Source organism: Babylonia areolata, chromosome 21 (genome assembly GCF_041734735.1).
Source record: "Babylonia areolata isolate BAREFJ2019XMU chromosome 21, ASM4173473v1, whole genome shotgun sequence".
In the NCBI taxonomy this organism is placed as follows: Eukaryota; Metazoa; Mollusca; class Gastropoda; order Neogastropoda; family Buccinidae; genus Babylonia; species Babylonia areolata.
In genome coordinates, this window is record NC_134896.1 from 2,192,431 (window position 1) to 2,207,430 (window position 15,000).

General features: G+C 42.2%; 1 protein-coding gene across 1 annotated transcript in view; it reads left to right on the top strand.

Moving 5' to 3' along the window:
- The window catches only part of LOC143295873 (uncharacterized), a 17,496-nt gene extending 9,685 nt beyond the window's left edge, over positions 1–7,811 (top strand). Inside the window, exons 3-5 of the mRNA XM_076607536.1 lie at positions 4,567–4,710; positions 6,301–6,537; positions 7,553–7,811. Of these exons, the coding sequence (XP_076463651.1) occupies positions 4,567–4,710; positions 6,301–6,537; positions 7,553–7,578 (407 nt within the window). The 3' untranslated portion in view covers positions 7,579–7,811. The remainder of the gene's footprint in view (positions 1–4,566; positions 4,711–6,300; positions 6,538–7,552) is intronic.
- The last annotated feature ends 7,189 nt before the right edge of the window (positions 7,812–15,000 follow it).

A 15,000-nucleotide genomic window follows, 5' to 3' on the forward strand; every position in this document is an offset into this window, starting at 1 on the left:
TTAATTACAGAGTAATTTCCCTTTTTTACTATCTGCACCAAAACGTTTGCAAAATAAATAAAACTTCCATGCTTAGCAAAAGAAGTTCCTGTTTGAACAAAAAATGATATTGTTGTTGTGTCAGAATAAGAGGTCAAAGTGCCAAGTTTAGAGAATACAAAAAATATAAATATAACAGTAAATGCAGTTTGCATATAATTAGGCTTCTTTCTTCTTCTTTTTTTCTTCTTTTTTTTGTGCCCATCCCAGAGGTGCAATATTGTTTTAAACAAGATGACTGGAAAGAACGGAATTTTTCCTATTTTTATGCCAAATTTGGTGTCAACTGACAAAGTATTTGCAGAGAAAATGTCAATGTTAAAGTTTACCACGGACACACACACACACACACACACACACACACACACACACACACACACACACACACACACACACACACGAACACCGGGTTAAAATATAGACTCACTTTGTTTACACAAGTGAGTCAAAAATGAAACAAAATATGACATATTATTGGAGGAGTAGAGAGAGAGAGAGAACGTTTTTATCCAAGGATTAAGATTTTAGGCATAGCCTATTCTTCCGATCTATCCTTGACATCTACCTCTATCACAAATAGCACACACAGGAATGAAGGGAAAAGGTATTGATGAGGAAGGACATACACAATGCAGATATACAGACAGGTTTGCACGGAGATTAAGACACACACAAAATCCGTGAAACAACAACGATCAGTCCCGTTATCTTGCTTCCGAAACCACCAGTCCTTAAGAGAACACACACACACACACACACACACACACACACGTACTCTCTCTCTCTCTCTCTCTCTCTCTCTCTCTCTCTCTCTCTCTTACACACACACACACACACACACACACATATCATCAAGTCATTAGTTTGAATGATGCTAATGGTGAACTGACTGTGTCTTTCAATCCACGATGGAAGTATGAATGGCACTCAGTGCATCCATATGCGTGGATACGTGAGCATATATGAGCTGAGATCTTGATATTCTACGTGCCTTTATTATTATTTCTTTTATTGCACTGGTGTTATGTTTTAAATGATATATTTATATCTATTATTTCGCAAGCTTGTCGTGCATATCCTGCAGGTGGAAGGGATAGTATCATTTTACACAGTGGCAGCTTTTTTTCTTCGTTTTTTTTTGTTTGTTTTTTTAATTTCCATTTGTAGTATATAATCTGGAAACCTCTAACAGTTCTGACCTTTATGACACATGATTTTTTGGCCGGGAATATGTTGGGTTTTTTGTTTGTTTGTTTGTCTCGTTGTTTCTTTGTGTATTTGTTTAGGAGGTATTTCGTGCACGTGTCCCTGGAAGTACCATAGAGGCTTCAAAATGACGGACAGCAGTGAATGATAACCATGGAAAGTGTACACTGTTTTCTTTCAGAGATCATGTGTTGTATTCTTTTAGAGAGAATACACACTGCTTATGAACTTTTTTCTTCTCATTATTTCATCGTCCACAATTTTCATGTTCTTTGATCAAGGTATATGATTTATTCTCTCACTAAATAGCCATTATGATTATTTCATCGTCCACAATCTTCGTGTTCTTTGATCAAGGTATATGATTTATTCTCTCACTAAATAGCCATTATGATTATTTCATCGTCCACAATTTTCATGTTCTTTGATCAAGGTATATGATTTATTCTCTCACTAAATAGCCATTATGATTATTTCATCGTCCACAATTTTCGTGTTCTTTGATCAAGGTATATGATTTATTCTCTCACTAAATAGCCATTATGATTATTTCATCGTCCACAATCTTCGTGTTCTTTGATCAAGGTATATGATTTATTCTCTCACTAAATAGCCATTATGATTATTTCATCGTCCACAATTTTCGTGTTCTTTGATCAAGGCATATGATTTATTCTCTCACTAAATAGCCATTATGATTATTTCATCGTCCACAATTTTCGTGTTCTTTGATCAAGGCATATGATTTATTCTCTCACTAAATAGCCATTATGATTATTTCATCGTCCACAATTTTCGTGTTCTTTGATCAAGGCATATGATTTATTCTCTCACTAAATAGCCATTATGATTATTTCATCGTCCACAATGTCCATGTTCTATGATCAAGGTATATGATATATTCTCTCACTAAATAGCCATTATGATTATTTCATCGTCCACAATTTTCGTGTTCTATGATCAAGGTATATGATTTATTCTCTCACTAAATAGCCATTATGATTATTTCATCGTCCACAATTTCCGTGTTCTATGATCAAGGTATATGATATATTCTCTCACTAAATAGCCATTATGATTATTTCATCGTCCACAATTTTCGTGTTCTATGATCAAGGTATATGATTTATTCTCTCACTAAATAGCCATTATGATTATTTCATCGTCCACAATTTCCGTGTTCTATGATCAAGGTATATGATTTATTCTCTCACTAAATAGCCATTATGATTATTTCATCGTCCACAATATGATTTATTCTGTCACTAAATAGCCATTATGATTATTTCATCGTCCACAATTTCCGTGTTCTATGATCAAGGTATATGATATATTCTCTCACTAAATAGCCATTATGATTATTTCATCGTCCACAATTTTCGTGTTCTATGATCAAGGTATATGATTTATTCTCTCACTAAATAGCCATTATGATTATTTCATCGTCCACAATTTCCGTGTTCTATGATCAAGGTATATGATATATTCTCTCACTAAATAGCCATTATGATTATTTCATCGTCCACAATTTTCGTGTTCTATGATCAAGGTATATGATATATTCTCTCACTAAATAGCCATTATGATTATTTCATCGTCCACAATTTTCGTGTTCTTTGATCAAGGTGTATGATTTAGTCTCTCACTAAACAGCCATTCAGCCTGACCGATGAAAAAACTGAAATGTCGTGACAGATGGTGCGAACATTTTCCAAGACAAAGCAGTGGATTCAATTAATGTGTGTGTGTGTGTGTGTGTGTGTGTGTGTGTGTGTGTGTGTGTGTGTGTGTGTGTGTGTGTGTGTGTGTGTGTGTGTGTGTGTGTGTGTGTGTGTGTGTCCGTCATAAACTTAGTAAATTCATTTTCTCTTAAAAGATTTTGCGCGCGTGTCTATATGTTTGTGTGTCTGTGTTTGTGTCTGCGCGCGCGCGCGTATGTGTGTGCGTGCGTGTGTGTGTGTATGTCTGTGTGTGTGTGTGTGTGTGTGTGTCCGTCATAAACTTAGTAAATTCATTTTCTCTTAAAAGATTTTTAAATACCAAATTTGGATTAAACACACATATAGTAAATTTGTTTCTACTCATTCCAAAGATTGATTGTAAGTCTTCTGAATTAATCCGTATCTCCGGATCGTGAACGGTTCCTTTCGTTTACCCTATGTGTCCCTGTGGACAGAGTGTAGTTTTGAGGCTGTTACACGGGATGTATACCCTATGTGTCCCTGTGGACAGAGTGTAGTTTTGAGGCTGTTACACGGGATGTATACCCTGTGTCTCCCTGTGGACAGAGTGTAGTTTTGAGGTTGTTACACGGGGTGTATACCCTGTGTCTCCCTGTGGACAGAGTGTAGTTTTGAGGCTGTTACACGGGGTGTATACCTATGTGTCCCTGTGGACAGAGTGTAGTTTTGAGGCTGTTACACGGGGTGTATACCTATGTGTCCCTGTGGACAGAGTGTAGTTTTGAGGTTGTTACACGGGGTGTATACCCTGTGTCTCCCTGTGGACAGAGTGTAGTTTTGAGGTTGTTACACGGGGTGTATACCCTGTGTCTCCCTGTGGACAGAGTGTAGTTCTGAAGCTGTTACATGGGGTGAAAACCCTATCTCTCCCTGTGTAGTTATGAGGCTGTTACACGGGGTGCATACCCTGTGTCTCCCTGTGTACAGAGTGTAGTTTTGAGGCTGTTACACGGGGTGTATACCTATGTGTCCCTGTGGACAGAGTGTAGTTTTGAGGCTGTTACACGGGGTGTATACCTATGTGTCCCTGTGGACAGAGTGTAGTTTTGAGGCTGTTACACGGGGTGTATACCCTGTGTCTCCCTGTGGACAGAGTGTAGTTTTGAGGCTGTTACACGGGGTGTATACCCTATGTGTCCCTGTGGACAGAGTGTAGTTTTGAGGCTGTTACACGGGGTGTATACCCTATGTGTCCCTGTGGACAGAGTGTAGTTTTCAGGCTGTTACACGGGGTGCTACCCTGTGTCTCCTTGTGGACAGAGTGTAGTTCTGAAGCTGTTACATGGGGTGAAAACCCTATCTCTCCGTATGTAGTTTTGAGGCTGTTACACGGGGTGTATACCCTGTGTCTCCCTGTGTAGTTTTGAGGCTGTTACACGGGGTGTATACCCTGTGTCTCTCTCTGGACAGAGTGTAGTTTTGAGGATGTTACACGGGATGTATACCCTGTGTCTCCCTATAGACAGAGTGTAGTTTTGAGGCATTACACGGGGCATACCCTATGTCTCTCCCTGTGGACAGAGGGTAGTTTTGAGGCTGTTACACGGGGTATATATACCCTGTTTTCCCCTGTGGGCAGAGTACCGCGCGGCGTTCAAGGTGATGGACAAGGACGGCAACGGGTCCATCAGTGCTGAAGAACTGGGCAGCATCCTCAGGGCCAAGGGAGCCTCCGTCACTGACCAGCAGGTCACAGACCTGATCAAGACCTACGACAGCAATGGTAATGTCCGTGATGGTGGTGGTGGTGGTGGTGATGATGATGATGACGGTGGTGATGGTCATCGTTGTGGTGGTGATGGTGATGATGGTGGTGATGGTAGGGGTAGTGGGGCTAGTGGTGATGATGGTGGTGATGGTGATGATGGTGGTGATGACGATAATTATGGTCATGAATATTATGATGATGAGCATGATGATTGTTGACATCGTTGCTCAAGGCAGGTTGTTAAAAGTGTATTGGTAATAATAATAATAATAATAATGTACATTTATATAGCGCCCTTTCTCTCAAAGAGCTCAGGGCGCTTTACATGAAAGAAAAATATTACAAGTTACATAAAACATTCATGACCACTCTTTCTCAAAAACCCATTCCTCCCCCCCCCCTCCCACACACATACACTCCCCCTCCCACTCTACATACATCCAAAGTGAGCTGACATGGGTGGTGTTGGAGAACCAGAAAGCTGAGAGTGCTTATAGATAGGTTTTAAAAAGATGAGTGTTTAGTGATGAGCGAAGAGCAGAAATAGAATCAGATGCACGGATATGATGAGGAAGGTTGTTTCAGATGTGAGGAGCAGCAAAGAAGAAAGAGCGTTCACCATAGGTTCTTGTATTGACACGAGGAAGTTTCAAAAGATAACAGTCAGAGGAAGAGCGGAGATTTCTTGCGGGAGTGTAAACACTGATGAGGTCAGAAAGATATGTAGGTCCTGCGGAGTGGAAAGCAGAATATCCTTATTCCTCGGCTGGCTGATTTGTTCGTGGGTTGATCTCGGGGGGGGGGGGGGGGGGGTGAATGGGATGGTTGACTGATTTGATGGTGGGGTGACATGGGGGAGTGTGTGACTGGAATGGCTGACTGATTTGATGGTGGGGTGATCCGGGTGTGTGGCTGGGATGGCTGACTGATTTGATGGTGGGGTGACCCGGGTGTGTGGCTGGGATGGCTGACTGATTTGATGGTGGGGTGACATGGGGGAGTGTGTGAATGGGATGGCTGACTGATTGGTGGGTTGGTTGTTTGGGCTGGTGAGTTGGTTGGATGTATGGTAAGTACCAGCGTCACGGTACACTGGGTCACATGGCTCACCAACAACTGTGGACAGCAATGACGGTTGGAATGTTTTGTTGTTGTCGTTTTCATTGGTGTTATTTATATTACGATTTTTATCATTGTTATTGCTACTATTGTTATTGGGTTGTTTTTTTGTGTGTTTTTTTAAAGGTGACGGTCATAATTATTGTTATTTTTACTATTGTTGTTTTTTCAACAACAAAAAAAGGGGGGGGGGGGGATTTAGATTATTGTGGGTATTGTTACTGTTGTCAAAAACTGGTGACGGAGGGTAATATTGTTATTGTTACTATTGTTGTTCATAAAAAAGGTGACGGAGATTATTATCGTTATTGCTGATATTGTTGTATATAAAATATAAAAAAGGCGATGGAGATTATCATTGTTATTCGTACTATTGTTGCTTTCAAAACAAAACAAAAGTGACAGAGATTGTTATTTTGTTATTGTTAATATTGTCGTCACCAAAAAAGTGCTGTAGATTATTGCTGTCACTGTTACTGCTGAAAGGCGACGGAGACATAGACTTCGACGAGTTCACCAAGCTTCTGGCGGAGAGTGACATCGCTAGCGCCGCACGGCTGGCCATGCTGTTCAAATCCCTCGACACGGACGGCGACGGCACGGTCTCGGCCACTGAGCTACAGGCTGCCCTGGCCAACAAGGGAACGGGCGTCACTGAGGAGCAGCTCCAGACTCTGCTGACCAAGGCCACCGCTAACGGGAGTGGGGAACTGACGTTTGAAGGTGAGAGGGGGGCTGCGTGTTTCCGGTATGACAAGAAAGGTGGCAGAATGGTCAAGATGCTTCTCTGCCAACACAGTGTCCGTGAGGGTCTGGGTTCGAGTCCTGCTCTCGCCCTTTCTCCCAAGGTGGACTGGAAAATCAAACTGAGCGTCTGGTCATTCGGATGAGACTATAAACCGAAGTCCCGTGTGCATCACGCACTTGGCGCACTGAAAAAGAACCCATGGCAACAAAAGGGTTATCCCACTGGAAAATAATGTAGATGAAATCCACTCTGATAGGTACACAAATATATATGAATGCACTCGAGGCCTGACTAAGCGAGTTGGATTATGCTGCTGTTCAGGCATCTGCCTAGCAGATGAGATGTGGTGTAGCTTATATGGATTTGTCCAAACGCATTGACACGTCCTTGAGAACCTGAAATTGTATTGTGTGTTGAGGATAGACTGACAGCATCGCAGAATGAACAGGGAAACTATTTGCAGAGACCCAGACTCTGACATTCAACCGACAGACCTGGAGCAATCTGGTGAACAGTTCTTCTGTGCGATACCCGAATGACTCTTCAACTTGTTAAGAGAGAAGGAGGAGGAGGAGATGATGATGATGATGATGATGATGATGATGATGATGAACAACAACAAATGCTTGATGCTATGTAGGTATATATTGTATAAAACTTTTATTGTGGGACCGCAGTTGCCTCCTCTGCTGTTCTGATGTCCATAGACGGACAATACTGACTACCATATATACATACCTTTTATTGTACACGCCACAAGCGCCTCGCCTTGGAGAGAGAGAGAGAGAGAGAGAGAGAGAGTGTGTGTGTGTGTGTGTGTGTGCGCGCGTGTGTGTGTGTGTGTGTGTGTGTGCGCGCGCGCGCGTGTGTGTGTGTGTGTGTGTTGTGCACTGCTCACAACCCTCCTACATGTATCATATAAAACATTCAAGCCAGTATACATTAATAATTTGGAACATTTTTATGTCTGTTCTTAACTTTGTTTCCCAGAATTCCTTCAGGCTGTGTCCCAGTAATCGTGACATCATTCCTCTGCATGACGTCAGTGAAGAAATGACGTCAACCCTGTCACCGCAGTCTGTACACCAGGATACGTTGATTGTGGTCCAACTCTCTTCAACACAACAAGAAAAAAACATGTCGTGAATGTTCGTTGTATGTTGAATGAGTTTCGGATCAGAATGGCCGGGTTCTGAGATATAATTCTATCATATTGCTGTGTTATTAAACTTGTCAACAAAAATCAGAATGAGATGTGTGTCTGTGTGTGCCCCCCCCCCCCCCCCCCCCCATCTCTCTCTCTCTCTTTCTCTCACTCTCTCTCTCTCTCTTTCTCGCACACACACTCTCTCTCTCTCGCTTACACACACGCACACTTTCCCTCTCTCTCTCTCTCACGCACACACACTCTCTCTTTCTCACACTCTCTCTCTCGCATACTCTGTCTCTGTCTCTCTCTTAACCCCCCTTCTCTCTCTCTCTCTCTCTCTATCACACACACACTCTCATACTCTCTCTCTAACATTCTCTCTCTCTCTCTCTCTCTCTCTCTCTCTCTCACGCACACACACACTCTCTCTCTCTCTCTCTCTCACACCAGTCCTCATTGTCTTGTGCTGTAGTGGTGGGAACATGAAACACAAAGTCTTCAGTTTCCTCTCTACAGTCCCCGCATACACTGACGGGAAGAAGCCAAGTCAATTAAATCACTTCAGTGCTATCAAATCAGTTCATTTCAAGTCAAATTCAGCTTGATTCGACATGGCCTACTGTTCCTTTCACAGGCCTGAGGAAAGAAACGTGAAGGAAATGATGAGAAGAAGAAGAGTGACGTCAATAAACTGTATTTGTACCGTACAGTAGCCTGGCCACACCAAAGAAACATGCTGGAAGTAAACTCACACAAAGTGTGCGTTCCTGAAGGGGCAATATACTTCTCACTTCAGCCCCGTGCTGTTGGATGCTTCTTCTCATCACCAAATGAATAAAGTAGTCTCTAGAAAATCACACAAGTGGTTTCACGGGACTAATTATTGTCAGAAAACAACGACTAAATTTTTTTAAATATATATATATAATCTTATAGTCAATTCTTGGCTTCAGCAACGTATTTATTCAGAAACGTATCGGCGAAAACTTGCGCACAAGAAATACAAGTGCAGGGGAACAAACCCAGGAAGTCACTCCAGAAATTTATTTCCGAGTTGTTCCGCTTTACCCTCATCGACTGTGTGTGTGTGTGTGTGTGTGTGTGTGTGTGTGTGTGTGTGCGCGTGCGTGCGTGTGTGTGTATGTGTGTGTGTGTGCGCACACACACACACACACACACACACACACACACACACACACACACGAGCGGCAAACATTGAGACAGTTCGATAACAAATACAAGTGAACAGATGAATTATTTACCCTGCAAATTTATTCCCACATCTCAAACCATTCCCACAAAGTGTCTATCTTGCTACGGGATAGAATTTCCTGCAAGAAGAAGCGACAGTACTATCCCTGGCCCTGTTGAACGGTGAAAGTAAAACTGGTGAGAACAGTAGTCATTTCTTTTGTAAAGGTGAAAACAAATGTTGTTGTTTTGTCCTGCATTACTGCCTCACAGTCTGTTTCTCGATAACACACACACACACATACAGAGAGAGAGAGAGAGAGAGAGAGAGAGAGAGAGAGAGAGAGAGAGAGAGAGAGAGAGAGAGAGAGAGAGAGAGAGAGAGACAAGACAAGACAAGACAAGACAAATTCTTTATTTTCCAGGATAATAGATAAGCACTGGCGCGCTTTTTTTCATCCAGTCCCCGCCCTGAAACAGGGTCTACACTACACAATACTACATTATATTTGTCAGTATATATGTCCTACACAGAGAGAGGGGGGGGGAGGGAGAGAGGACGGACAATAGAAGCTTTACTCAAACTGAATAAAGCCATTCTTTTTACTGACGAATGAACATCTGTACGGTGTAACCACACCCTCAAAGTATACACACAGGCATGCTAACAGTCTCCTCCCTCTCTCTCTGTCTGTTCAGTTAAAAGTGGGCGTGTGTCACACATCTAGTCCTTCAACAGTATAACTATGACTCGCGCACACACTTTGGAAAGACCACAGCTGGATTGCATAAGCGATCCAAATTGATATGGAAATTCTTTTAAGTAACGCAAAGCAAACAGCGTGCCAAGATCACACCCACCATATCTATTTACCGCACTTTCTGGCAAAATGTTCCACCCTCTTTAATCTTACCTCCCAATCAGAGTGTGTTCGATATATGACATCACTGCAAACGCCAGCTGTTACGTAAGCGCCGACTGATGATGTCATGCCAGACGTTGAGTGACACAAGCCGACTGTCTTCTGCCAGATTCTGGCTTGGTGTTATGTGTGTTTGGTTTTCGAGACCAGATGCTTGTTTTTTTGTTTTGTTTTGTTTTGTTTTTTCTTTGTTGTTTTTTTCGTTTTTGTTGTTGTTGTCGTTTTCTTTATGTATGCGCTTTGAGAGCTTTTTGTTCAAGAAGTTGTGTTGGGAAAATATTTCTGCTCTATGAATTCATATCCAAGTGTAACACATTCCTGTACATCATCCAAAATGCGATGTTTGGCACACGATGCGAAAACTTTTTTTATTTCTCATCGGAGAGGGGTTTGTTTATTTGTTTATTTATTCATTTGTTTGTTTGTCTAAAAAAAAATAAAGCGCTATACTCACCTCATGGTCGATTGAGAGCAAACATGAATTAGGAAAAAAAAATTAATTAATTGAAATACGAAATGAGGAAGCGACGCGTTTCGATGTAGGCAAAACAGTAAAAACGTACAACGTACAAATGAAGATACAAAGACTTGGCTGGACACGTGTTGCATGGCGTCCTGAATGTTGTGTGAATGTTATATCTGTATGCTTTGTGGATGTTATATTTGAATGTTGTGTGAATGTTATATCTGTATGCTTTGTGGATGTTATATTTGAATGCTGTGTGAATGTTATGTCTGTATGCTTTGTGGATGTTATATTTGAATGCTGTGTGAATGTTATATCTGTATGCTTTGTGGATGTTATATTTGAATGCTGTGTGAATGTTATATCTGTATGCTTTGTGGATGTTATATTTGAATGCTGTGTGAATGTTATATCTGTATGCTTTGTGGATGTTATATTTGAATGTTGTGTGAATGTTATATCTGTATGCTTTGTGGATGTTATATTTGAATGTTGTGTGAATGTTATATCTGTATGCTTTGTGGATGTTATATTTGAATGCTGTGTGAATGTTATATCTGTATGCTTTGTGGATGTTATATTTGAATGCTGTGTGAATGTTATATCTGTATGCTTTGTGGATGTTATATTTGAATGTTGTGTGAATGTTATGTCTGTATGCTTTGTGGATGTTATATTTGAATGTTGTGTGAATGTTATATCTGTATGCTTTGTGGATGTTATATTTGAATGTTGTGTGAATGTTATATCTGTATGCTTTGTGGATGTTATATTTGAATGTTGTGTGAATGTCATATCTGTATGCTTTGTGGATGTTATATTTGAATGCTGTGTGAATGTTATATCTGTATGCTTTGTGGATGTTATATTTGAATGCTGTGTGAATGTTATATCTGTATGCTTTGTGGATGTTATATTTGAATGCTGTGTGAATGTTATATCTGTATGCTTTGTGGATGTTATATTTGAATGTTGTGTGAATGTTATATCTGTATGCTTTGTGGATGTTATATTTGAATGCTGTGTGAATGTTATATCTGTATGCTTTGTGGATGCATTCTCAGGGCTTTTTCGTGTTTGTTGTTAACGAGAAATAAGCATGTTATCGCGTTTACTGCCTGATTCTAATCTTGGTTATCGCGTTTACTGCCTGATTCTAATCTTGGTTATCGCGTTTACTGCCTAATTCTAATCTTGGTTATCGCGTTTACTGCCTGATTCTAATCTTGGTTATCGCGTTTACTGCCTAATTCTAATCTTGGTTATCGCGTTTACTGCCTGATTCTAATCTTGGTTATCGCGTTTACTGCCTGATTCTAATCTTGGTTATCGCGTTTACTGCCTAATTCTAATCTTGGTTATCGCGTTTACTGCCTAATTCTAATCTTGAAATAACAGATTTCATCCACCGTTTCATTCGGCTGATAACATGTTTATCATTACCTAGTGTCGACACGATTGTTTTGTCTCTATTTCCTTGTTCAGATAATGTCACACACACACACACACACACACACACACACAGAGAGAGAGAGAGAGAGAGGGAGAGAGAGATGCATACATATATGTATATACAGAGAGAGAGAAGTTGAGAAGTGTGTGTGTCTGTGTCTGTGTGTGTGTGTGTGTGTGAGGGTTGTCTGTGTAGTGTGCGGGCATATCTTTATGTAGATAATCTACCTCCGTATTTGCGTGCACGAGTCTGCTTGCTTGAAGCGGCACACAGTATACAAGAAGGTGCGTCTCGCCTGTTTAAACAGCATCACATGTGCAGGGAAGGAGATGTTGGAAGACTGCACTTGCACGTGCTGCACGTCCCGACGGTCCACTGCGACACACTCCTGAACCTCACTGAGGTCACAGACAGAATCGGGCAGGCAGGCAGAACTGTTTGTGCACGAAGCCACAGGTGAGGCTGCTTCTCCACAGGCCTCGGCAGTAACCTCACCGACAACCATCCTGGTTGTGTCAACCACGTGTGACTGACCCGTTTTCCTCTTCAGTGCTGCCAGCCTTAGACTGCCCCCCTCTCTTCCCATCACTGCACAGGTAACAGAAAGGTTTACAAGACTGTCCCCCTCTCTCCCATCACTGCACAGGTAACAGAAAGGTTTACAAGACTGTCCCTCCTCTCTCCCATCACTGCACAGGTAACAGAACAGGTTTACAAGACTGTCCTCCTCTCTCCCATCACTGCACAGGTAACAGAAAGGTTTACAAGACTGTCCCCCTCTCTCCCATCACTGCACAGGTAACAGAACAGGTTTACAAGACTGTCCCCCTCTCTTCCCATCACTGCACAGGTAACAGAAAGGTTTACAAGACTGTCCCCCTTTCTCCCATCACTGTACAGGTAACAGAACAGGTTAACGTACACCATAGGACGAAAGTAGCACAGTGCTTCACACGTTCATCCACCAGCACAGTGTCCGTGAGGGTTCCATTCTCGGTCTGGCCCTGTCTCCCAACTTTGACCGGAAAAAAAATCAAAGTGAGCGTCTGCTGGCAGTTATTCGGATGAGACGATATACCGAGCGTTTACAGCACTTGGCGCGCTGAAAAAGGTCCCAGGGAAACAAAGGGTTGTACCCAGGCACAGTTCTGCATAAGAACTCCACTCTGATAGGCACACAAATATATATATATATAACTGATGGGTGGACGATGGTGGTGAACGTCACGGATGGTGTGGTGAACGTCATGGGTGTGGTAAACGTCACAGGTGTGGTGAACGTCATGGGTGTGGTAAACGTCACAGGTGTGGTGAACGTCATGGGTGTGTTGAACGTCACAGATGTGGTGAACGTCACGGATGGTGTGGTGAACGTCATGGATGCGGTAAACGTCACAGGTGTGGTGAACGTCACGGATGCTGTGGTGAACGTCACAGGTGTGAACGTCACCTGTGGTGTGGTGAACGTCATGGGTGTTGTAAATGTCACAGCTGTGGTGAACGTCATGGGTGTGGTAAACGTCATGGGTGTTGTAAATGTCACAGTTGTGGTGAACGTCATGGGTGTGGTAAACGTCACAGGTGTGGTGAACGTCACGGATGCTGTGGTGAACGTCATGGTTGCGGTAAACGTCATGGGTGGTGTGGTGGGGTGGCGTTGTTGAAGGAGCCGGGTAGTGTTGGTGGAAGGGGTCTGGGGTAACTGGATGTTACCAGGGCATTATTCTTTTACCTGTTCGTACAATGAAGAAATAAGATGCTGAAAGTAGTGATACATACCTACACGTGTAGTGAGGGTAATAACGTGTTTGTGGGAATGGTGTGTGTGTGTGTGTGTGTGTGTGTGTGTGTGTGTGTGTGTGTGTGTTGAAATCGTTTTGGGCTTGTTCTTTGGTTGTTGTTTTTCGTATTTCACTCGTTGTATAAAATGTTGCACTTACAGAAGGCACTTTGATGCTGAAATAATTACGTGAAAAATCAAGTTATGAATTGCATTAAACCATACCAACGAACGACCTTCTTTTCAGCAGGCACTGTCGGCTTGTACGGTTTACCATGCTGAAGACAGAGCGGCTGATGTTCCATGTCTGGAAGAAATTAGTTTTACGTCGCCTCTTCAGTTTGTTCATGTCAGATTGAGAAGTTAACATTCTGTGTTTTGTCTTGTGCAAGTGGTCTGTTGTACGTCTGTTCACAGATCGTTTGTGTCTCTCGCTGTCTGTTTAGAGATCTGTTGTGTCTCTCGCTGTCTGTTTAGAGGTCTGTTGTGTCTCTGACTGTCTGTTTAGAGATCTGTTGTGTCTCTGACTGTCTGTTTAGAGATCTGTTGTGTCTCTGACTGTCTGTTTAGAGATCTGTTGTGTCTCTGTCTGTTTAGAGATCTGTTGTGTCTCTCACTGTCTGTTTAGAGGTCTGTTGTGTCTCTGACTGTCTGTTTAGAGATCTGTTGTGTCTCTGACTGTCTGTTTAGAGATCTGTTGTGTCTCTGACTGTCTGTTTAGAGATCTGTTGTGTCTCTGACTGTCTGTTTAGAGATCTGTTGTGTCTCTGACTGTCTGTTTAGAGGTCTGTTGTGTCTCTGACTGTCTGTTTAGAGATCTGTTGTGTCTCTGACTGTCTGTTTAGAGGTCTGTTGTGTCTCTCGCTGTCTGTTTAGAGGTCTGTTGTGTCTCTGACTGTCTGTTTAGAGGTCTGTTGTGTCTCTGACTGTCTGTTTAGAGATCTGTTGTGTCTCTGACTGTCTGTTTAGAGATCAGTTGTGTCTCTCACTGTCTGTTTAGAGGTCTGTTGTGTCTCTGACTGTCTGTTTAGAGATCTGTTGTGTCTCTGACTGTCTGTTTAGAGATCTGTTGTGTCTCTGACTGTCTGTTTAGAGATCTGTTGTGTCTCTGACTGTCTGTTTAGAGATCTGTTGTATCTCTGACTGTCTGTTTAGAGATCTGTTGTATCTCTGACTGTCTGTTTAGAGATCCGTTGTGTCTCTCACTGTCTGTTTAGAGATCTGTTGTGTCTCTCACTGTCTGTTTAGAGATCTAGTGTCTCTCTCGCTGTCTGTTTAGAGATCTGTTGTGTCTCTCACTCTCTGTCTTTGGTTTTGCCCTGGATGTGTTTTGTCTAGTAACCTGTCTGTCTGTCCCTCTGTCCCTCTGTCTCTGTTTCTCTGTCTTTGTATCTTTCTCTCTCTCTCTCTCTCTCTCTCTCTCTCTGTCTGTCTGCCTCTCTCTCTCTGTAACTTCCTCTGTCTCTCTCTCTCTA